This window comes from Hevea brasiliensis, unplaced genomic scaffold (assembly GCF_030052815.1).
Source record: "Hevea brasiliensis isolate MT/VB/25A 57/8 unplaced genomic scaffold, ASM3005281v1 Scaf360, whole genome shotgun sequence".
Classification (NCBI taxonomy): domain Eukaryota; kingdom Viridiplantae; phylum Streptophyta; class Magnoliopsida; order Malpighiales; family Euphorbiaceae; genus Hevea; species Hevea brasiliensis.
The window spans coordinates 75,152-98,642 of record NW_026614874.1 but is presented as its reverse complement, the minus strand read 5'-3'; the positions used below and the strand labels follow the sequence as shown (position 1 = coordinate 98,642).

The 23,491-nt window shown below is 28.8% G+C and overlaps 2 protein-coding genes across 3 annotated transcripts; both read right to left on the bottom strand.

The window, feature by feature from the left end:
* Nucleotides 1-2,740: 2,740 nt before the first annotated feature.
* LOC131177215 (UPF0481 protein At3g47200-like) lies at nt 2,741-4,049 on the bottom strand. Its single transcript, XM_058142169.1, has one exon. It carries the CDS (start codon nt 4,032-4,034, stop codon nt 2,760-2,762), a length of 1,275 nt encoding a protein of 424 aa, XP_057998152.1. The 5' UTR covers nt 4,035-4,049; the 3' UTR covers nt 2,741-2,759.
* Nucleotides 4,050-18,574: 14,525 nt separating this feature from the next.
* Nucleotides 18,575-22,590, bottom strand: LOC110638407 (UPF0481 protein At3g47200). 2 transcript variants are annotated; one of them, XM_058142170.1, is made up of 2 exons: nt 22,487-22,547; nt 18,575-19,941 (listed from the first exon to the last, which is right to left on the bottom strand). In XM_058142170.1, exon 2 carries the CDS (start codon nt 19,939-19,941, stop codon nt 18,637-18,639), a length of 1,305 nt encoding a protein of 434 aa, XP_057998153.1. In that variant the 5' UTR covers nt 22,487-22,547; the 3' UTR covers nt 18,575-18,636. The 2 variants fall into 2 exon arrangements, 1 of the variants encoding a protein (XP_057998153.1); XR_009146831.1 differs by lacking the exon at nt 18,575-19,941 and adding an exon at nt 20,687-21,641 and having other exon boundaries at nt 22,487-22,590.
* Nucleotides 22,591-23,491: the final 901 nt, after the last annotated feature.

The window sequence follows — 23,491 nt, the reverse complement described above, 5'->3', positions numbered from 1 at the left end:
AATAGGGCACATCAAGAAATATTGTTTCAAGTGAAAAAAGTATAATAAAGCTAACAAAGGAAAGCAAGAAAGGAAGGACAATGATGATAATAATGATTGTGTCAACACTACTACTTTAGATGATTTGGTTATTGTTTATCATGAAAACATGGTTAATGTTGCCAGCAATGAAGTCAGTTAGGTATTTGATAGTGGTGCTTCATTTCATGTTACATCAAGAAAGGAATTATTTACATCTTATACTCCAAGTGATTTTGGTTCTAAAAGATAGGTAATGATGGAATGTCAAAGGTAGTAGGCACTGGAATTGTTTGTTTGGAGAACAACATTGGAACAAAGTTACTGCTCAAGGATGTCAGACATGCACCAGACATTCGATTACATTTGATCTCTGCTAGTAAACTTAATGATGACGGATATTCTGGCATCTTCAATAATGGACAATTGAAACTCACTAAAGGTTCACTAGTTGTGGCAAGAGGAAAGAAGTCTTCAGGCTTATACTGGTTTCAAGCTTCAATCTTTACCACTCTTGTGAATGAAATTGAAAGCAATAGTTCTTCAGAATTATGGCACAAGAGGTTGAGTCACATTAGTGAAAAAAGCCTTGATTGTCTAGCCAAGAATAATCTGCTTTCAGGATTGAAGGTGCAAAGATAGACAGATGTGATCATTGCTTGATTAGGAAGTAGAGAAGGGTCTTTTTCAAACATCATCTTCATTTTAAGAAAAAGGATTTGCTTGAGCTAGTACATTTTGATATTTGTGGTCCTTTGAAGGTAAAGTCATTTAGTGGTGCACTTTATTTTGTGACTTTTATTGATGATTATTAGAGGAAACTTTGGGTTCATGTCTTGAAGTCCAAGGATCAAGTGCTTGGTGCATTTAAAGAATTTCAAGCTTTTGTTGAAAGAGAAACAGGAAAGAAGCTAAAATATATTCGAATCGATAATGGTGGAGAATACTGTGGGCCTTTTGATGTATATTACAAAGAATAGGGTATTAGACATCAGAAAACACCTCCTAAGACTCTTCAGTTAAATGGTTTGGCAACAAGGATGAATAGAAAATTAATGGAGAGAGTCAGATATTTGCTTTCAAATGCAAAATTGCCTAGATCTTTTTGGGGTGAGGCATTGTACATTGTTGCACATGCAATCAATTTAACTCTTATTGTTGCATTGGAGGCTGATGTTCCAGACAGGGTGTGGTATGGTTGGGATGTTTCTTATGACCATTTACATGGTTTTGGCTATAAATGCTTTGTGCATGTCCCTAAAGATAAGAGATCCGTTGAGATATTTTCGCGCTACTTCTAGTTTAAAGCTGTGTTTTGGAATTGACAAACCTATTCTCACTGGTTATTCATTGATTCAAGGAAGTCTACTTCTGGGTATTTTATCAACTTTGCAGGGAGAGCTGTGGCATGGCAATCTAGATTGCAAAAATGTACTGCATTGTCTATTATAGAAGCCGAGTTTATTGTAGCTACTGAAGCTTGCAAAGAGCTACATTGGATGAAGAAATTTGTGAATGAGCTTGGATTCATACAAAAAAATGTATGTCTTATTTTGTGATAGTCAAAGTGCTATTCATTTTGGTAAAATCCTACCTTTCATGGTGGATCTAAACATATTGATATGAGATATCATTGGATTCGAAATGTTTACGACTCCAAATTGCTTGCACTTGACAAAATACACACTAATAATAATGGTTCTGATATGTTTACAAAAGTTCTGCCAAGAATGAGAGTTGAAACATGTCGTTTGATTGCCAGTTTGGCAAATTCCTTCACATAGTCAAGAAGGGGAGAATTGTTGGGCTTGGGTCCCTCCTATGTGGAGAACCCAATTCTGTTGAAGCCCATATGTTTATGGCCCATTGGGGCTACACACACACACACACACACACATACATATTTGTTTTCTATTACACTAATTTACAACAACCTTATTCTCATTTTTTATTATCCAAAGACATTAGAAAGGAGGAGAGAAAACAGATAGCATTCTGCAGAATTTTCTGCAAAATTTTTCAAGGAGGAAAGTTCACATTTCTGAGTTTTGGGAGCTTGTTTACCGTTCAATCAAGCTAAAATTTGGTCTGCAGCATCTTCACATCTGGTTCTTCATTGTGAACGGCGGAGATCTAGTTTAGAGCTCTGTTTCTACTATTTTTGGCTACTTGAATAGTTGCTTTTTTTCAAAGATTTCCAGCACAGATCAGTTCTATCATTTCCAGCAATCGAAAAGTCATTCGTGGTTTGATTGAACTGAATTTTGGTGGGCATAGTAGGGACATATTGTTCTTTAATTGGAATGGTGGAGATCGGGTTTTGACAACCATAAGGTGGTCAATTTAGATGGACAGCAGTTGTGTTTTGGTGAATTATCTCCAAAACTTTGTTATCTCTTGTTAATTTATTTGAATTGTCCTGAGATTTTTTGTTGAGAATTGTTTATGGTGTTTGTAATTGCTATAAGCCCAGAGCTCTTTTAATGGGAACAAGAGAGATCCCGTGGTTTTTATCCTTCACTTTGAAGGAGTTTTCCACGTAAAAATTTGTCGTGTTCATGCGTGATTGAATTGTGCATCTTTTGAGCAGCTTAATATTGTGATTGTCTGTTGCATATATACTCAATTGTTGTTCTTCATAGGTTCACACAAGTAAGAATAATTTATTAGATTAAATTGTTGTCCAATTTACTTCCTATCAAAGCTTTCATCCGTGACAACATGAATCAGAAACATGGCATTTATTTATAATAAGAAAGAACTGAATACACAGTTTGAGTACAGGTGAGAAGGAGCAGCACTATAGCTGCCAAAACAGAAATGGTAGCCCATGGAGTGTTAAAATGATCATGCCTTAGGTTGGCCATCCACAGATTCCTTCTCTTTTCGCAATGTTCGTCTACCTTTTTCGCTATATCAGCGTAGAGAACTCTATTGCAGACGACATATTTCCCAATCTTGTTGAATAGAGTTGCAAGTGTTTCATCGTCACCCAACCTGTTTACAATGATCTTCCGGCGACAAAGTAGCTCCACATCCTTTGCAGAATCGATGAGGCTATCCATGAATACCATATAATCAGTGAAGTAATATGGATTTTCGAAAGAAGTCAACTGCTCATAGGCGATGAGATTTCGCAAGACACGCTCTGTACTATCTGCAATTTCTATTTTTGGGATTTCAATTCTTCCGTGTTCAAACTTTATATCGAACAAGTTACATCCCTTAACACTCTTGAACTCAATCCCTGCCTCTTTGAGCTCTGTGGCACAGCGCATAAATTTTCGCACATGTTTTCTCTGTTCCGAATAAGCCTTTATTCTTGCACGGGAAGGTTTCCAGTAGTCATGTAGTAATCCCAGTAGATTCTTGATTTGCGTCATCTCTTCTGGAGTGTATTTATGACTTGGATCTGGATCATACCGAGGGCCTGGTAGATAACTGCCATAGACTAACAAGATCAGTTTAATGAACTCGATTTCTGGGTTTTGAATCCAAGCGCTTGTGACAAGCAACTCCCTAAGTATGAAGAATGGAAGTTGATTTTCAAGTAATAACAGGTCCAGCTTTATTACCCCTCTCGATTTATGATCCGAACCTATAATAGGGTCTTCTGCATCAGGGTCAACCAATTTGCATATAAACTCAATAATAAAGCAACCATCAAGAAGCAACATTTCTACAAATGCATCTTCCGGAAGACAAATGTGTTCTGCATAACATTTACGAGCACTTTCTTCTAACCCTCTTATGAGCTGGACATACCATGATACGTCATTCTTATCTCCTCGTCGAAGGAAGCTTTGAAGATATCGTATTTTGTGCTTTTCCATGGCACTTAAGTGAGCTTTACCGTGGTGATATGGACCAATTGCAATCATCTGCGGTTCATATGCCTTTTCATTCACGCTTCGTAGATCACTAGGCACTTCAAAAATGCAACAATCAGAGGATACATGACATTGGTCTCTAAGCTTTTTATTAATATTAATCGTTACTGAGTCTTCAATCGCCATCTGCTAAAAAAAAACACTGTTAAATGTTTATAACATGAATTAAAATTATTCTTAACAATAACAGGCATAAAAAATTTTTTAAAAAAATTACAAGTGTTTTTTCTTAATTTTATAATTAATTGATTTTAATTTTATTAGTTTTAACTTAACCAATAATAAGGGCAACAAACTGGTTTCGAAAAAAGAAGAAAAGTAGAGATGTTAAAGAAATGCTCCAAATTAAATTTAATCGATTTGCACATAAACTCAATAATAAAGCAACCATCACGAAGCATCATTTCTACAAAAGCATCTTCGGTAAGGTCTAAAGTTTCTGCATAACATCTAGGAGCATTTTCTTCCAACTCTCCTATGATCTGGACATACCTTGATACATCATTCTCATTTCTTCGTTGAAGGAAGCTACGAAGATATCGTTTTTTGTGCTCTTCCATGGCAATCAACTGAGGTTTACCATGGTGATTAAGGACCAATTGCAATTATCTGCGGTTCATATGCCTTTTCATTAACGCTTCCTAGTTCATTAGGCACTTTGAAAATGCAATGATTAGAGGATACATGGGGTGATTGACCCATAAGCTTTTTATTAATACTATTCCTTACGCGGTCACGTCACTTGTCATCGCCATCTATAAATAAAAAAAAATTAAAATATATATATATGTAAACTCTGTTAACCGAAATTTTAAATGTTTATAATATGTTTCTCTTAAAATTATTCTTAACAGGTACTTAAAAAAAAAAAAAAAAAAAAAAAAAAAAAACCGCAAAGGCATATATTAGTCCCTTAGTGTATACCCAAAAGGTCAATTTAACGCTTAAAAAAAATTTGGGCTCAATTAAGTCACTCGTATTTCAATGTTAGTAAAATGAACCTTTTATATTATAATTTTAATTTAATTAAGTCCAATTTAAGTGACCGTTAACCAACAATTATATAGAAATGTGAGACCCATAAATAATGATATAGTATTATTTAATAAAAAAAAATTAAAAAAAAATTCAACCAATCACTTCCCTATCTCTCAAATCTCTACATGTTTATATATATATATATACTCTCTCTCTCTCTCTCTCTCTCTCTCTCTCTCTCTCTCTATATATATATATATATATATATATATATATATATATATATATATATATATATATATATATATATATAAAAGCATTCGATTCAAATCGAAAGCTGAATTTTCTATTAAAAAAAATATAACTAAATCAAACCGAATTATTTAAGTTGTTCAAAACCATTGGTTTGCCCTCAAATTACAAATCCCTAATTTCTTCTCCAAACAGCACATCCTAATTTCTTAACTTATTACTCAAATACAATTACACAAATCGTCCATAACAAATTAACACGAAAAAAAATGCAAACATATTCAATGAATAATTAACATATTAACAAGATACAAATTCATTACACTAATGTGAAACAACAAATCAAAAGGCAAACATAATATAAATATCCAAATCAGATGCTAGATCATCATAATATATTCAACAAATCAAAGAAACAAACTGAATTTTCCATCAAATTTCATTGACAATACAAATTTAATGTTCTTCAAAGCCCAAAAAAGTGAAGCCAATAGCACTATTTGAAGAGTTTCTAGGCAAAACGATACCTAGATCTCAAATTCAAATGGCTTCTTGACTTTACCTATTTAGGATTTGAGTGTGTCAATTAAAGATGTAGAAGATGATGCATGAGTGATCATTGGACAGTGGTGATGGTGCTAGCATGTTGTTAAGAAGACGAAGAACAAGAAGAAGATGCGTGAAGCTGGGTTGATGGTGATGCGAAGAAGAAGAGAAAGAGAAGAGTCATGTTTGAGAGCATAGAGAGAAGAGAAAGCTAGGTTACTAACTCTTTGGTGGGGGTGGCCAAGAGAACTGGTAAATGGTTAGGGTTTAGGGATAACATGTTATATATATATATATATATATATATATATATATATATATATATATATATATATATATATGAGGATTAAAACGATTCGATTTAGAGAGGGAAAACGGTTTGATTTACACTTTAGAGAGCGAAATTTGTTTAGTTCAATTTTTTTTTATTTTTCTCCATAAAAATTAAACTGAATTGAAAAACTAAAAATATTAAAATCTCAAAAATAAGTCAAATTGAACTATTTAAAAAATCAAATCGACTAAATCAAACAGATTCAATTCAATTTAATTTTTCATTAAATTCAGTTTTTTGCACAGCATACCAAGGTCTAGTGCACCAAGCTGCCTTCCCACTTGATGCTATGTTTGGATTGGAGGAAAATAAGGAAGGAAGGAAAATTGTAAAGAAAAATAAAAATATTTTCTCTTTTCTTTTATTTGGAAAAAAGGAAAAATTGAGATGAATGAAAAATAAGGATGGAAAATAACAAAATAGTGTCACTATTCATTTCCTCACCATTTTTTAGAGAAAGTGAGTGAAAAATAAATAAAATTACTTTTTTACCCCTATAATTATATATTTTAATTTCAAATAAAAAGAATAAAATGAATATTTTATTATTTAAAAAGTTTTCCCTCTTTACTTTCCTCTCTAATATCCAAACAAAGAGAGGAAAATAACTTTTACATTACTTTATTTTCCTTCCTTATTTTCTCTCCTTTATTTTCTTTCCGCCCTACTAAAGCTCCCAAACACAGCCTCAGTGTCGCATGAACGATGGCCTTGAAGCACTTGTAATCCTTTGGATCTCCTTTGATCACTTTGACGTTGGTTGACAAGTTCACATCATCTGTGGCTTCAGTTATCTCCATGGCAATCTTGGGAGAGCCATCATGAGAGCTAACATCAGAAGCATTATTACTCTTAACATCAGAAGCATTATTACTCTTGGTTAACTTTCCAATGACTAGATAACAAAACTCAATGGCGTTCAGGACAAGACAGCCACTGAGATTGGTTAGAGAAAGAAGAGTAGAAAAGGAGAGAAATTGAAACAATAGTGCTAAATAAGATATCACTGGCTTTAACCATAGGAAAACTAGAAATTTCCAAGAATTAAAGGGTTGTTGAGAAATAATTAAGCCTGGGTTTGCAAGCTTTGGGTTTTGTATTTAGGGGTGAGCAATCGATTCAAACCGAACCGAATCGAATTAAATTATAAAAATCGAACCGTCAATTTTAGAAACCGAACCGAACCAAAATTAATGAAAAATTAAATCGAACCGAACACTTTATTTCGGTTCGGTTCTGTTTAAACCGATCAGTTTGATTTTTGATTGATTTTTTAATTTAGACTTGATTTTCAAGTTATTTGGTCTAATTTTAACTTTGGTTTGAACCTAATAACCTTTAATCAATGAAATTAAACAATTAATATATATATAATTAAATATAATTCATAAATTTTCTATAAAAATAAATTAATTCAAAAATCGATTCGGTTCGATTTGACTATATAAATCACTATTCGGTTCGGTTCGGTTTAACCGATTTTTTCTCTTCAAAACCGAACCGAATCGAAATAACCAAAATTTTTATAAATTAAAAACAAACCGAATCGATTAAATTTTAAAACCGAACTGATTGAACCGAATTGACTTGATTCGATTCGATTTTTTAGTTTGAACTGAATTTTACTCGGCCCTATTTGTATTTGTAAATAATTAACTTTTTTTAAAAAATATATTTTTTTTAATGACTTAAAATGTAAAAAATAATATTTTATTTATTTAAATCGACTTTAGCAAGCGGTCAATTAACTCTTTTAATTTGGAATTTATTTGGTCAAAATTAAAATATGAATGATTTGATTCAGCTCAAAATTTTCTTAGGATTTAATTTACTTTTTGGGTATACTTTGGAGACTTATTTGAACCTTTGAAAACAAAAATTAAACTTTACAATTTTTTTTCAATTTTATAATGAATTTATTTTAAAATTGGTGTAGAAAAAAGAAGAAAAGCAGAGATGTTAGAGAAATGATCCAAATTAAAGCAGAAACAAGCTAAAATAATGAAACGCATTAACTAAAATTATTAATGCATAGATTTGTAGTAAGGAGAGGAGGAATATATATATATGATAGATATGATAGAATTAAACAAATTGGCATGCACTGAGAAAAGTAAAAGAGGAGCAAGGAGCAGCTAACTTACTGGTTAATTCGAAGCATATAACTCATCCACTGAAGAGTAAAGTAGTGAGACTTTTAGGATTATTTATAATGAGTTTATTTTCTACAGAACGACGACCGACACCACCAAGTCTTCTCTGATCGGTGCCTCTCAGTTGGGTATTATTTGAAACCGTTGGATCAGAAATATTGAATCCTGACCATAAAATGAAAAAGTTTAAAAGGACGATTCGTAGCTGTCAGACAAATTATGAAATATATTTAGTATATTAAAAAATAATATATTAAATATTATATAAAAATAAGTATATTATAAAATTAAAAAAATAAATTCATTGGGTGTACTTAATCATTTACTCGGATATGACACGAGTTTTTCTCGTATTAATTGTGGAAATTCTTTTGTTTTTAAATTGTGGAAAAAATTTTGGCTTAAGGTCAGGTTTAATATTGTTTTTTTAATTCTTTTATTTTGGAAAGCAAAAAAGGAAAACTTATATGCTGAACCCACCATATCCTAGTTAGCATGGTAAACCAATTAGATTTTAATATGTGTGTTTATTTTAAAAGAATAAATAATATTATTATTTTATGAATAAAAATATATATACATTTCATTACATATAAAACATTATTTTATATGTAAAATAACTTTTTACATAGACGAGAATGAACCAAAAATATGAAAGTGGTCTGGAGATCAAATGAGTGAATGGAGATATTGTCCGTGAAGCATAATTCAGTGGCGATTCTTCTATGATGCCAAACAATCCAAAGACAGATCGGACCACTGATACAAGTTTATGAGGAAGGTAGTCCACTGTATTGCAATATCCCACCCGCTGCTGCTAAACGACAAGCCCAATTGTCCCAGAAGATAATTTTATGAATGATAATTTATATAAATGATAAATTATAATTAAATTTTTTTATTTTGTTAAATCTATAATTCAGTTTTTATAATATTAAAATTAAGTAATTTAGTTTTTAATATTTTAATAATTTTATAATTTAATCTCTACTATTAAAATTTAAGTTAAGTTATTATTAATTATAGCAAAATGACTAAAATGCCTTTAATTCTATTTTGTAAATAATTTAATTCCTAATTTCAACTCAATCTATAACTTAATTCTCATAATTTTAAAATCAAATAATTTAGTTATTAATATTTTAATAAATTTATAAATTAATTCTTACCATTATAATCACTATTAATTTCTTATTAAATTTAGTAAGAATGACCAAAATAATTTTAACTTTATTTTCAATCCAAAAACAATTTAGTCACTAATGATTTATTTTAATAACAATTTACATCTATATTCATATTTTATTATATATATATATATATATATAACAATATAATATAATGTATTAAATATTATAAATTAATATATATATATATATTTATATATTATTAAAATAATAATGACAAATAAAATTTTATAAAATTATAAAGACTTATTTATAAATTGTTATAATATTTAAGAATTAACTTTTAAAATATATGAATAATTTTTTTAATTAATTAATATTTTTTAAAGACCTAAAAATAATTAATTCATATTTTTAATAATCATAATTTAACTTTAATTGGAAACTTAACTCTTTAATGGCTGAAATGAACGTCATAGCGATCTGATTGAATAGAATAGACAGAATAGGTAGCTCCCAATTAGGTAGACCATCCAGTTCAAAGAATTAAATTAATTAATACTTCTCTTTATATGCATTTTTATATTTACTGTTGCTAGTTTAAAATGATATTTTATTATATTTATATTTTTTTCTTTTTCTTGAAAATTTTTCATTGTTTTTCTTTTTCATGAAAATTTTTCATTAACTAAATATGTCGTTGGTGCAATTAAAAGTACTACTTTACATAAATTTTTTAAGAAATATATAAATTTATAATTTAATTTGAGATTTTTTCTATAAAATAAAATAATTACACCTTATGTAAGTAATCATAAAATCACTGATAATTTTATATACAAGGCCAATTGTTCGAGAAATTATACAATAAATTGATAATTTTATGTATGATAATTTATATAAAGCAATAAATTAATAAAAAATGTCTATATATATAAATGAATTTTATAAAACTATATAATTTATCATGTACCACGTGATTTTGGATATGAACTGGGTAGGCGAAAATTGCATGACCTGGAGGGGTGACGTCACATGTATTAAAGGAATAAATAATAGGTGCAACCACTCAATCAGACTCGATGCATGACAGCTGAGAGGAGAAATTTGTATTGTAACCGTAATCACATTTTTGAACTCGATGCATCACACCATAAAATTATATAAATAAATAAAAAATAAAAAATATAATTTTAATTTAAAAAAATTATATTTTATTATTCAAACTTTCTATCCTTGATGAAATAAAATAAAGTATGATATTATAAAATAAATTTTTTAAAATAAGGTTTTTTTTTTAATTTTCAAACTTTATAATTTTTTAGTATTTGAAATGAGGGAAGAATTTTTTTTTTTTTTTTAGTTATTTTGAGATTTTTAAGAGAGATTATTTTAACTTGCCAATTGGGTGAGTTGAAAAGTTGAGATCTTCAAAAATTTTAAAAAATCTCTTACTCTCCTAAACACAATTTTAAGGTTGAAAAACTTCCTATTACTTTAAAAAGCCTACTCCCAAACAATGAGTTGGAGAATACGTTGATGATTCTATGTGGGTGCGGGACATAGGCAATTATAAAACAAAAACATTCTATAGGTATAATGACAAAAATAAATATTTTAATTTTTTTTAAAAGAAATTAGCTTGCTAAAGTTAAATAGAATTGCTATTAATTTAAAAATACAATATTTACTAGTATGAGTTATTAAATTTAAAATATATTAATAGCTTAAAATTAAAAAATTTGTGTAATTTATCTTGGATAGCTAATTTTTCAAAGTCAAAAGCAAAATCAATTAAAGTTATAGATAAATAAAATAAATAATATGGTTATATCTTCTAATATGATGAAAAAACAAAAAACTCTAACCTGAAATTAAGACTCCAACAAAAGCAATAAGATTATAAGAAGGAAACTATTAAAAAATTAAATTAATAAAAAAATGTGAGAGAACTATATATGTTAGATATCCCTTTGATAATATTGTCCAATAATTTAATTTTTAAAGAATAAAAATTGATAATTATGGACTTATTGAAAGAAAAAAAATAGTAAAATAAAATTAATGGAAAGTAAGAGGAATGATGATTTGAAAATTTTTTTTAAGAGGGTTTGTATTTTACTATTGCTATTATTCTTTTTTTTTTTTCATATGTATAATTGGGTTTGATTGGACTCCAATACCACTAAACTAAATCCCATTGATCTATTGCTATCATTCTTTTAATAAGGAATTTGTATTTTTTTTTTATAAAATTACTAATAAATAGCTAAAAACTTTTAAATTACTTGATAGGTTTAAAACCCATCATAATTTGATAGGAGTAATAGAAAATAATAATTTTTTGAGAATTTTCATGAGGCTCAATCCTTGGCCCCAAGGTGGATCTATCACTAATAATAGGATGCTTTTAGATTTGTATAGGTGTGAAATACACTATTTCCTACTAAATGTGTGATCAATTTAACTTAGAGTCTAGTTAAAATACATAGTTTACTAATTACTTACTCAGCTGCTAATAGATTACGACAATTTTATAATAGTTATTAATAAATTCGTTCCATAATTATAAAATAAAAGCAATTAATGAATTAATAAATAGATTAAAATTAGTACTTTAATTTTTTAATAAAATTAACTTATTAAAAATTAAGTAAAAGTGCAGTTAATTAAAAAATACAACGAATATTTAGTATTATAAATTACTGAACTTTGATGATCTAAAGCTAAAAAGTTTGTCCAATTTTTCTCAAATCTAATTTTTCAAAACAATCAAGAAAAACAAATTTAATTAAAATTATAAATTAAATAAAATAAATGGATTGATTTTAATTTCTAATATTATGAAAGAAAAAAAAATTATCTCGAGTTTGAACAAATTTCAGCAAATGAGAGATTTCCATAATAATAATAATAATAATAATAATAATAATAATGAGATTATAAGGAAAAAAATTACTAAATTTTTTAGATGATGAAAAAAAAAATGAGAGAACTATCTTAGACTTTTCTTTAATAATCTTATCTAATAGTTTGAATTTTAAAAATTAGAAGTTTGTGATTATGATTTTGTAAGAAAAGAAAAATGGTAAGACAGAATTGATAGAGAATAAGATGCTAAGAGGCAATGACAATTTGATTGTTTGTTTTGTTTTGGCAAGCTGTTTAGCATTGTACTGTTAGTAGGGTAATAAATAATTTAAAGTTTTTTTTTTAAAATAAATTACTAATAAAATTCTAAAAGTTTTTAAAATATTATAGGTTCCACTATCCCATAAAAAATTAATAAAATAATTTTTTTTATGCAAATTACCACCAAATCCCTACATAAAATTTAAAATTTCATGGGGCCCAAATGCCCCCTTCCCCCTAACACAGGTACGTCCCTGCCTACAGGTGCAACCTTTTTACATTGACCTAACTTTTTAATAATATTTTCATCCCATTGTTGGAGGGTAACACTACAAAAAACAATCAAACTTATAATTGATTATTGCAGTAGACTAAAATTGATTATTAGCCATCAATTTTACAATCAATTTGTAATTTTGGTTTTTTTTTATATAAAAATAGTTAATTTTTAAAAAATTTAGTAACTGATTCAAAAATCAATTACTAAATCGATCGTTATTAACAACCGATTTATAATTGATTTTTAAAATATGTTAATAATAATAATCGATTATTATTAGTTGTTAAATTAGTTGTTAATCGATATTAAAAAAACCTTAAATAAACTATTAGTAACCAATTTTAAAATTGACTTCTAAAATATGTTGCTAATAGTAACCGATTTTAAAATTAGTTGCTAACAACAATAGATTTAGAGAATCGGTTGCTAAATTAAATAATTATTTTAATTAGTTTCAGATTAGTAATCAATTTATAATCGGTTGCAAAAATTAACAATCGATTTGTAATCAGTTATTATTTGTAACTGATTCCTTTTCGGTTACTAATAGCAACCGATTTTTATAACTAATTGTAAATCGATTGCTGAATTTTTTTCCTCTAAAATTTTTACCCCCTTTTTTTTTATTTGTAACTAATTTGTGAATCGATTGCTGTTAGCAATCAATTTTACAACTGATTTGTCTCCAAAAAAAATTCCATCCAATTTTTTATTTAATTTTGTTTGTAACATCCCGTGCCGAAAGGAAAGGTTTCGGCTGGAGCGGTCCTCTGAGAGGAAAAGGTTCGCTGGTGCCCTTGTCTAAATGAGGGGCACGAATGAACCGAATCATATATTAAAATAAGGGAAACTAATCACTAGAAGTGCCTTTTGGTGGAATGGCCTGGAGAGTTGGAAGAACTCTGAGTTTAAGGGTGCTCGCTTGAGAGAAATCTTAGGATGGGTGACGTCCTAGGAAGTTCTCCATTCCACCTATGGGATAAAACCGTGAGGCTCAAGATGGGGTGGGCCAAAGCGGACAATTCCTCTAGTGGTTAGAACAAGAGCGTTACAAAACTTTGTCATGATCCGATCCCATGGGCCGGACCTGCACTAGGACCTGAGTCGGCATAAAGCCCCTGAGGCCCGTAGTAAGCCTTACTATTCCCAAATCCAAAATCAAGGCTCAAAAACTGACGCCCAACATGTAAATAAAATAAAAATAAAATATTTCAATTTAATTCGGGTCAATCCAACCCAATGAATATCAGCTACTAAAGCAAGGGAAGCCTAGCTCAACCCTATTACCACTATTTATAAATTATTTATATATCATAAAAATTTTCATTCAGTAAAAACCAATAACTCAATTTGAAACTGTCTCTAACAAGATCCATAATACTGCTAACACATGCGGAATTCTAGATTTCAAATTTTGAAAAAAATAAAACAAAAAAATAACTGATGTTAAACCTGCGAGGGAGAAAGCAGGTTACTCTGAAAAAGGACTCCTCCTGTAGCTTGGAAAAATAGTGAACAGGAGTAAGCGTTCGACTCAGAGAGGAAATAATTATTTTACATACAATTTCTATAACTATCTAATTCTAATACATCATTGGAAATAAAATGTACCATTTTCACACAAGTCATACAAATCATATTAAGTCGCATCAAAGATAATCTGGAGTACTCACGCAGCCGGGTCCCATCCATACTCACACATACATATATGAGAAGCTAATCCCCCTACCTAGCTCTCTTAATCCAAGGCCTGCCAGTGAGATCAACTCAAGTCAGACTTTCGCTTAATAATCCATATGCGGGGGTCAGCGAGATCAACTCAAAGCTGTACTCACCCCGACTTTCTCAAAAAGGACCGGGCCCCAAGCAAGACTAGCTCAAGCCGATTTGCCCATCCTATCCATATCCATAACACCACAACACACATACGCCGACACACACATACAACTCCAGATTATCAAAACACAGTAACGAAGGAAATATCACTAAGTATAAATGCAAAATAGGGCATGTCTAATATTTAACTAAATAAATATAAATATAAGTGATGCATGAGCATGCCAGAAATATAATAATATTGAAATTATAAATAAAATAAATATCTACTCACAGTACACCAGAGACTATTGTGGCTGCTGGGTGGAGGAAAAATAGCTGACCTCGATCCTATACTTAGTACCTACCTAACCTGCAAAATGGTTCAAATAACACTTATAAACTCAACCTATATCTCATCAATATCATATGGCCCCTCCTGAGCCCTCCAACTCAGGCAAATCTCACATAATCTAACAATTCAATTATAAGGCTTAAAACGGATATTTTGCAAAAGTCATTCTAGCTAGCTCTAAGAATTCTAAAATTTTGTCCCGCGATCCTTAGCAATATTATAAAGTTAACGCAAAAGGAATTTTAATTTTTTAGCTACCCATGAATATTTTATGAAATTTTATTCTAAACTCAACACTATAAAATTGAAGAAACTCGGAGTTTGGATTTACCTAAGCCAATTATGATGCTTGAAACGGGTCCGGGGCATCTGAAAATGGCAGGGTAGCTTATAACTTTGACTCGGTTCTGAAGTGATTCTGGCAGCTTATCTGCTCGGCCCGAATTGCATATCCAGGCGACAGTTGAATTGTCACGAAATGAAAGTACCTACGCAAAGCCCACAACACTAGGAGTTACACTAAAATATTTATATTTACATACAAAAAAATTATTTAAAAATTAGAGATGTTATATTTTTTATTTACAATCAATTTACAAATCGGTTGCAAAAATTAAACGATTTCAAATTGATTGCTATTTGTAACTAATTTTTTTGCCCAAAAATTTATGTTCATTTTTTTTATTTGCAACTTATTTGCGATTCGATTACTAATAGCAATCGATTTTTGAAACCGATTAAAATAAGTTGCTATTAGCAACTGATTTTTTTCCCCAAAAAATTCCTGTACATTTTATTTTTTAATTTTGAATTGCAACCGATTTGCAAATCAGTCGGTTGCAAAATTTTTTCATAAAAAATTCTCGCCCAATTTTTAAAAGAAATTAGCAACCGACAATTGATTGCTACTTTGTTTATGTAAACTATTACTCATTTTCTTTTCCCACTATTCATTTTTATCTCTTTCTTCTCTTTTCTCTCGTTTTTTATCATCTTTTTCATTTTTATCTATTTTATTCATTATCTTTTCTTTTCTAACATATTTTCTTCATGATACTTTCTTTCTCATTTATTTTCTTCATCATTTTTTTCTCATCTATTTTCTTCATCATATTTTTCTTTCTCATCATCTTTTTCTTTGTCATCTATTTTCTCCATCAACTTTTTCTTTCTTATCTATTTTCTTCGTCATATTTTTTATTTAATTTATTTTTCTTTGGCATGAAACAAAAATTTTTGTACAAATATATTTTTTATTAATAAATTATTTATAGTATTAATTTTTAGTAATTTTTTTATTATAATATATATATGTAATTTTTTTAGTAATTTGTCTTATAAATATGTTTTTATATTTAATTTTTTGTTAATATTTTTGGTAATGGTTATTATTAGTAATTTTTTTATAATATTTTTATATTAATTTTTAGTCCTAATTTTCATTAATAATTTATTATTTTAATAATTTTTTAATTATTTATTTATTTGAATTTTTTATTTCCTATTTGGAAATTTAATTGTTTATAATTTTTTTTAAATTAGCAACTGAATTTTTTATTGCTAAATTAGTTGGCAAAAGTAACTGATTTATAAAATGGTGATAAAATTACAAAACTAAAGTCACCAAATTTTTTAAAATTGATTATATTTTGGTTGCTATTAGCAAACGATTTTGGTTAGTAAATTAGGTACTATTAAGAACTGATAATTTTTAATCAAAAGTTTTATTTTTTTAAATTTAATTAATTTAGCAATCGATTTGATTGTCAGTTATTATTTACATTCAAGTTCATTGCAACCGTTTGAATTAGTTACTAAATTGGTTGCTAATCGATTAGCAATTGATTTTAATGAATTAACAATCGATTTCATCAGTTGCTAATCTTTTTAACTAAAACAAGTTAAAATTAAAATTAAAAAATTATTTAATTAATTAAAATATCCTATTCTAATCAAATTGATTAATCCTAATTCCAATAGGTTTAACATTCCTTAAAAATGTCCTAATAAATAAAAAAAAATATAGATTTTAATGTAAAAAATATAAAAGAATCCTATTTTAAAAAACTTAGTTTAATTTCTGAAAAATTTCAGATCTGTACAAAAATTTTATAAAAAAAAAATACAAATCTTAATGAAAAAAATCTAGGAAAAATATCTACAACCCTAAACATATCAAACTTTAACATGGAAAAACAAGCACATAAAAAGCATGCAAAACTTACGAATTCAGTTACAATGCAAATCGACTAGAAAAAGTACTAAACAATAAAAATACATTAAAAATGCTAAAAGTTTTCAAAAAATTATCAACTTTTGGCACAAGATAGCTAAGACACTGAATTACAATATAGAGAAAATAAAGACCCAATTTCATGAACCAATTAATACAAAATATTAAATCTACCTATTGCTGCTGTAAAACAGACAAATTCGAGCAGTAATATAATAAAAATTATTATAATTAATTTACACAGAATTAAACAAAATAAAAAAAAATATGTTGACAAACTAGATATCTTAGACTATCACCACAAAAAATTGCAACCTAAAATAAATTTTCTAAGGCCACTAAATAAAATTAACAAAATCATATATATTATATCACCATATTCAGCTAAGAACAATTTAAAAAATAATTAGAAATAGAAAAATACGTTATTTACATTATTCAAAAGGTTATTCTATATGGAAATAACCCATTTAATACAATGAAATACTCAAAAATATATAAATCAAATAAGAGCATAATGAATATAAAACAAAACTAAAACAACGAAAATAGCAGTATTAGATTTTGTGGGTGTCCAATCAGAAATGTATCTTTTTCATATGATCATTTTTAGATTTCAATGCGTCCTTTGACACACTTAATTAGAATGGCAAGATCAAAAATAAAATAAAATAAATAATTTAGTAATAAATTAATTAATTGACATAGGACTATGTGAAATTATGTGAGAAAGGTGTGATTGTAGAAAATTTTTGTAAATTTAATTGGAATGAGAATAAAACTATTACAAAGTAGCTCTTTTCAAATCAAAATATAGCAAAAACACTATAAATTAATTTTTTTACCCATCCTCCAGTCTCTCTAAAACCTAATTATAACGAGTAAGGTGATAGGATAAACTTAACCTAATCTAATTAGGTTTTTGTATTTAAAAAAATAAAGATAAAAAACCCAAATCTATCTCTTAATCTTCTGCCAACATTTTTTTTTTTAATTTTATCTTAATAATAATAATAATAGTAATAATAATAATAATAATAATAATAAAAGATAAAAGGTTAGATTAGGACAAATTTTTTTATTTTCTTTTTTCTTCTGTGTTTATTTTATTAATTATCCAAAAGATTTTAATAAAGTCAAAAAAAATTTAAGCCCACATCCATTTATAACTAAAATTAAAAAATTTAATGAGTTTTATTATTTAATTTAGCACAATTAATTATTTTTAAATCTATTTAAAATCTTAAAAAATATTAAATTAAATCTAATTAAATAGTACAGACTTGTAACTCTTAAAAAACTTTTTATTTTTAAAACAATGCTATTAATTTTTTAAAATGTCTAAAATTATTTTATTTTATTAATTTTTTAATTATTTTATAGTCTCTTAAATATTTTAAATCTTTACTATCTAATGGTATTTTGATTATAGGACTCTTAACACCTCTACAGCACGCTTAAAAAAAAAAGGGAAAAAATAGGTGTCCATAATACCATGACAACACGAAGCAGAAACATGGCATTTATTTATAATAAGAAAGAACTGAATACACAGTCTGAGTCCCGGTGAGAAGGAACAGAATGGCAGCTGCCGAAACGGAAATGAGAGCCCATGGGCCATTAAAATAATCGTGCCTTAACTTGGCCATCCACTGATTCCATTGCCTTTTGCAATGCTTGTCTACATTTTTCTGTATATCAGCGTAGAGAGCCCTATCGCAGAAGACTTGTTCCCCAATCTTGTTCAATAGAATAGCAATGGTGTCATCGTCACCCTTCCAGTTCTCAATGATCCCCTGGCAACAAAGTATCTCCACATCCTTTGCAGAATCGATGAGGCTATCGATGAATACCATATAATCAGTGAAGTATGGACTTCGGGAAGAAGTTAACTGCTCATATGCAATGAGATTTCGCAAGACACACTCTGTTCTATCTTCAATTTTTATTTTTGGGATTTTGATTATTCCTTTTTCAAACTTTATATCGAACAAGTTACATCCCTCTAAACTCTCGAACTTAATCCCTGACTCTTGGAGCTCTGTGGCACAGCGTGTAAATCTTTTAATATTTTCTCTCCCTTCCAAATAAGCATCCATTCTCTCGGGGGAAGGTTTCCGGTGGTCATGTAGTAATCCCAGTAGACTCTTGATTTGCATTATCTCTTCTCGGCTGTATAAAGGAATTCGATCTGGACCATACACAGGGCCTGGTAGAAACATCTTATAGGCCAACAAAGTCAATTTAATGAAGTGGCTTTCTGCAGGGTCTGGAATCACATTGCTATTGCTTGCGACAAGCAACTTCCAAAGTATGAAGAATGGAAGTTGATTTTCAAGTAATAACAGGTCCAGCATTAACCTATTCCACATATGAATCGACCCAAAAAGAGGGTCTTGTACAGGAGTTTCAAAAAATTTCCATATAAACTCAATAATAAAGCAACCATCAAGAAGCATCATTTCTACAAATGCTTCTTCGGTAAGGTCTAAAGTTTCTGCATAACATCTACGAGTATTTTCTTCCAACTCTCCTATGATCTGGACATACCTTGATGCATCATTCTCATTTCTTCGTTGAAGGAAGCTCTGAAGATATCGTATTTTGTGCTCTTCCATGGCAATCAAATGAGGTTTACCATGGTGATAAGGACCAATTGCAATCATCTGCGGTTCATATGCCTTTTCATTAACGCTTCGTAGTTCATTAGGCACTTTGAAAATGCACTGATTAGAGGATATATGGGATGATTGACCTATAAGCTTTTTATTAATACTATTCCTTACGCGGTCAATGGTCTTTGAGCACACTTCACTCGTCATCGCCATCTGTAAATTACGAAAAAAAAATTAAAAAAAATATATACACTCTTTTAACCGAAATTTTAATTAAATGTTTATAATATGTTTCTCTTAAAATTATTCTTAACAGGTATTTATAAAAAATAAAAAAATAAAAAAAAAAAACCCAAAGGCATATATTAGTCCCTTAGTGTATCCCCAAAAGGTCAATTCAACCCTTTAAAAAAATTTTAGGCTTAATTAAGTCCCTCCTATTTCAATTTTAGCCAAATAAATCTTTTATATTATAATTTTAATTTAATTAACAAAAAATTATATAGAAATGTGAGACCCACAAATAATGATATCATATTATTTAATAAAAAATAATTCATTTAAAAATTAAAAAAAATTTCAATCAATCACTCTCTCCGATCTCTAAACCCCTTTTATATATATATATATATATATATATATATATATATATATATATATAAAGCTAAACATTCAGTTCAAATCGAACTGAATTGCTCAGATTGAAAATTAAATTTTCTATAAAAAAAAAATGTAATTAAATCACACCGAACTATCTAAGTTCAATTAGATTCAAAGCTGTCGGTTTGAACTCAAATCAAATGCCTAATTTCTTTCCCAAGTTATAAATCTCTAATTTCTTCCCCAAATAGCATATCCCTAATTTCTTACCTCATTACCCAAACACAATTACAAAAATCATCCATAACAAATTAACACCCAAAAAAAAAGCAAACATATTCAATGAATCAAAGAAATTAACAAATTAACAAAATACAAATTCATTACACTAATGTAAACTACAAATCAAAAAGCAAACACAATATAAATAACCAGATCAGATGTTAGATCATCACAACATATTCAACAAATCAAAGAAACAAACCAAATTTCCCATTAAATTTCATTGACAGTACAAATTTAATGTTCTTCAAAGTCAAAAAAGGTGAAGCTAACAACATTATTTGAAGAGTTTTTAGGCAAAACCATACCTAGACCTCAAATTCAAATAGCATCTTGACTTTACCTATTTGGGATTTGAGTGTGACCATTGAAGATGTAGAAGATGATGCATGAGTGATCATTGACCGCAGTGATGGTGTTGGCCAGTTATGAAGAAGAAGAAGAAGAAGCATGAAGCTGGGTTGATGGTGATGCGAAGAAGAAGAGGAAGAGGAGAAGGAAAGTCATGGTGTTTGAGAGCATAGAGAGAAGAGAAGGCCAGGTTGCTGACTGTTTGGTGGGGAGTGGCTGAGAGATTGGGTAAATGGTTAGGGTTAGGGATAACATGTTCTATACATAGGGGGATTAAAACAATTCAATTTAGAGAGGGAAAATGGTTTGATTTACACTTTAGAGAGAGAAATCAATTCAGTTCAATTTTTTTTTTAATCAAAATCGAATCGAATTGAAAAATTAAAAATATTAAAAACTCAAAATCAAATTGACCTGAATCAACTAAAAAAATTGAACAAATTCGATTCGATTCGATTCGATTTTTCTATTGAGTTCAGTTTTTTTGCACAGCCCTATATATATATTCCAAGGTCTAGCACACCAAGCTGCCCTACCACTTGAGTGTCGCTTGAACGATGGCCTTGAAGCTCTGGTAATCCTTTGGATCTCCTTTGATCACTTTGACGGTGGTTAACAAGTTCACATCATCTATGGCTTCAGTTATCTCCATGGCAATCTTGGAAGACCCATCATGAGAGCTAACATCAGAAGCATTAGCGCTCTTAACATCAGAAGCATTATTACTGTTGGTTAACTTTCCAATGACTAGATAACAAAACTCAATTACGTTCAGGACAAGACAGCCACTGAGATTGGTTAGAGAAAGAAGAGTAGAAAAGGAGAGAAATTGAAACGATAGTGCTAAATAAGATATCACTGGCTTTAACCATAGGAAAACTAGAAATTTCCAAGAATTGAGAGGGTCATGAATTGTTTCTCTGGGAGAACACATACCTTTGCCAAGAATTAAAGGGTTGTTGAGAGATGATTAAGCTCTGGGTTTTGTATTTGTATATAATTAACTTTTTTTAAAAAATATATTTTTAATGACTTAAAATGTTAAAAATAATATTTTATTTATTTAAGTCGACTTTACCAATTTTTTATCACGGCCAGTTAACTCTTTTAATTTGGGATTTATTTGGCCTAAATTAAAGTGTGAGGAGTTTGATTCAGCTCAAATCTTTTTTAGGGATTCAATTTATTTTTTTCGGATTCAATTTACTTTTTGGGTACACTTCAGCTACTTATTTGAACCTTTGGAAAAAAAAAAAAAAAAAAAAAAAACTTGACAAGGCTTTTTTCAATTTTATAATGAATTTATTTTAAAATTGGTTTAGAAAAAAGAAGAAAAGTGGAGATGTTAAAGAAATGATCCAAATTAAAGCAGAAAGAAGCTAAAATAATGAAACGCATTAACTAAAATTATTAATGCATAGATTTGGTGGTAAGGAGAGGAGGAATATATACATATATGATAGAATTAAACAAATTAGCATGCAGTGAGAAAAGTAAAAGAGGAGCATGGAGCAGCTTAACTTACCGGTTGAGGAGCATGGAGCAGCTAACTTGCTGGTTAATTCGAAGCATATAGCTCATCCACTGAAGCGTAAAGAAGTGAGACTTTTAGGATTACTTATAATGAATTTATTTTCTACAGGACGACGACCAACGCCACCAAGTCGTCTGTGGTCGGTCCCCCTCAGTTGGGTATTATTTTAAACCGCTGGATCAGAAATATTGAATCCTGACCATAAAATGAAAAGTTTATAAAGGACAACTCGTAGCTATCGGACAAATTATAAAATATATTTAGTATATTAAAAAATAATATATTAAATATTTACGTAAAATAATTATATTATAAAATTAAAAAACAAGTTGAAGAAATTTAGTTAATTGACGGTTCTACGATAATGAATAAATTGAAGAAAACAAGTTGGTAATCTCTTCATATCTTCCACAAATGGAGCATGATTAGGTGATTGTGGCCAGGGGCGGTGCTGCATTGTATAATGTGGGGTCTGACCCACTGATATATAAAATTTAAAAGAGGTACATATATTAGATAAAATTTATATTTTGACTCATTATAAATCAATTATGATTTCACTAAAAATTAATAATAAAAAATAACTTCACTTATTTTTTTAAGTAGTTACATAAAAATTAAAATAGAAAAAAAATAAATTAGAAAGATTTCAACCATTTGTGTATAGACTTTTAAGTCAATTGACATTAAAAAAATCTCCTTAGTTTTTTTTTTTAATTTTTAACTTAAGTTTTAAAAATTACTATTATAAAGAATAAAGTAAATTTAAACCAACTAAAATATCAAACTATTTATATAATTAATTTAATAAATTATTATTTTAAATTTATTATCCTATTCACTCTATAATGCACGCAGAAAAAAAATTGCCCCAGAAATTATCCAATAGATTGATAAGTTTATGAATGACAATTTGAATAAAGGGTAAACTACAATTGAGTCCTTTGAGTTTAGTTAAACCTATAATTTAGTCTCTATAATTTTAAAATCAAATAA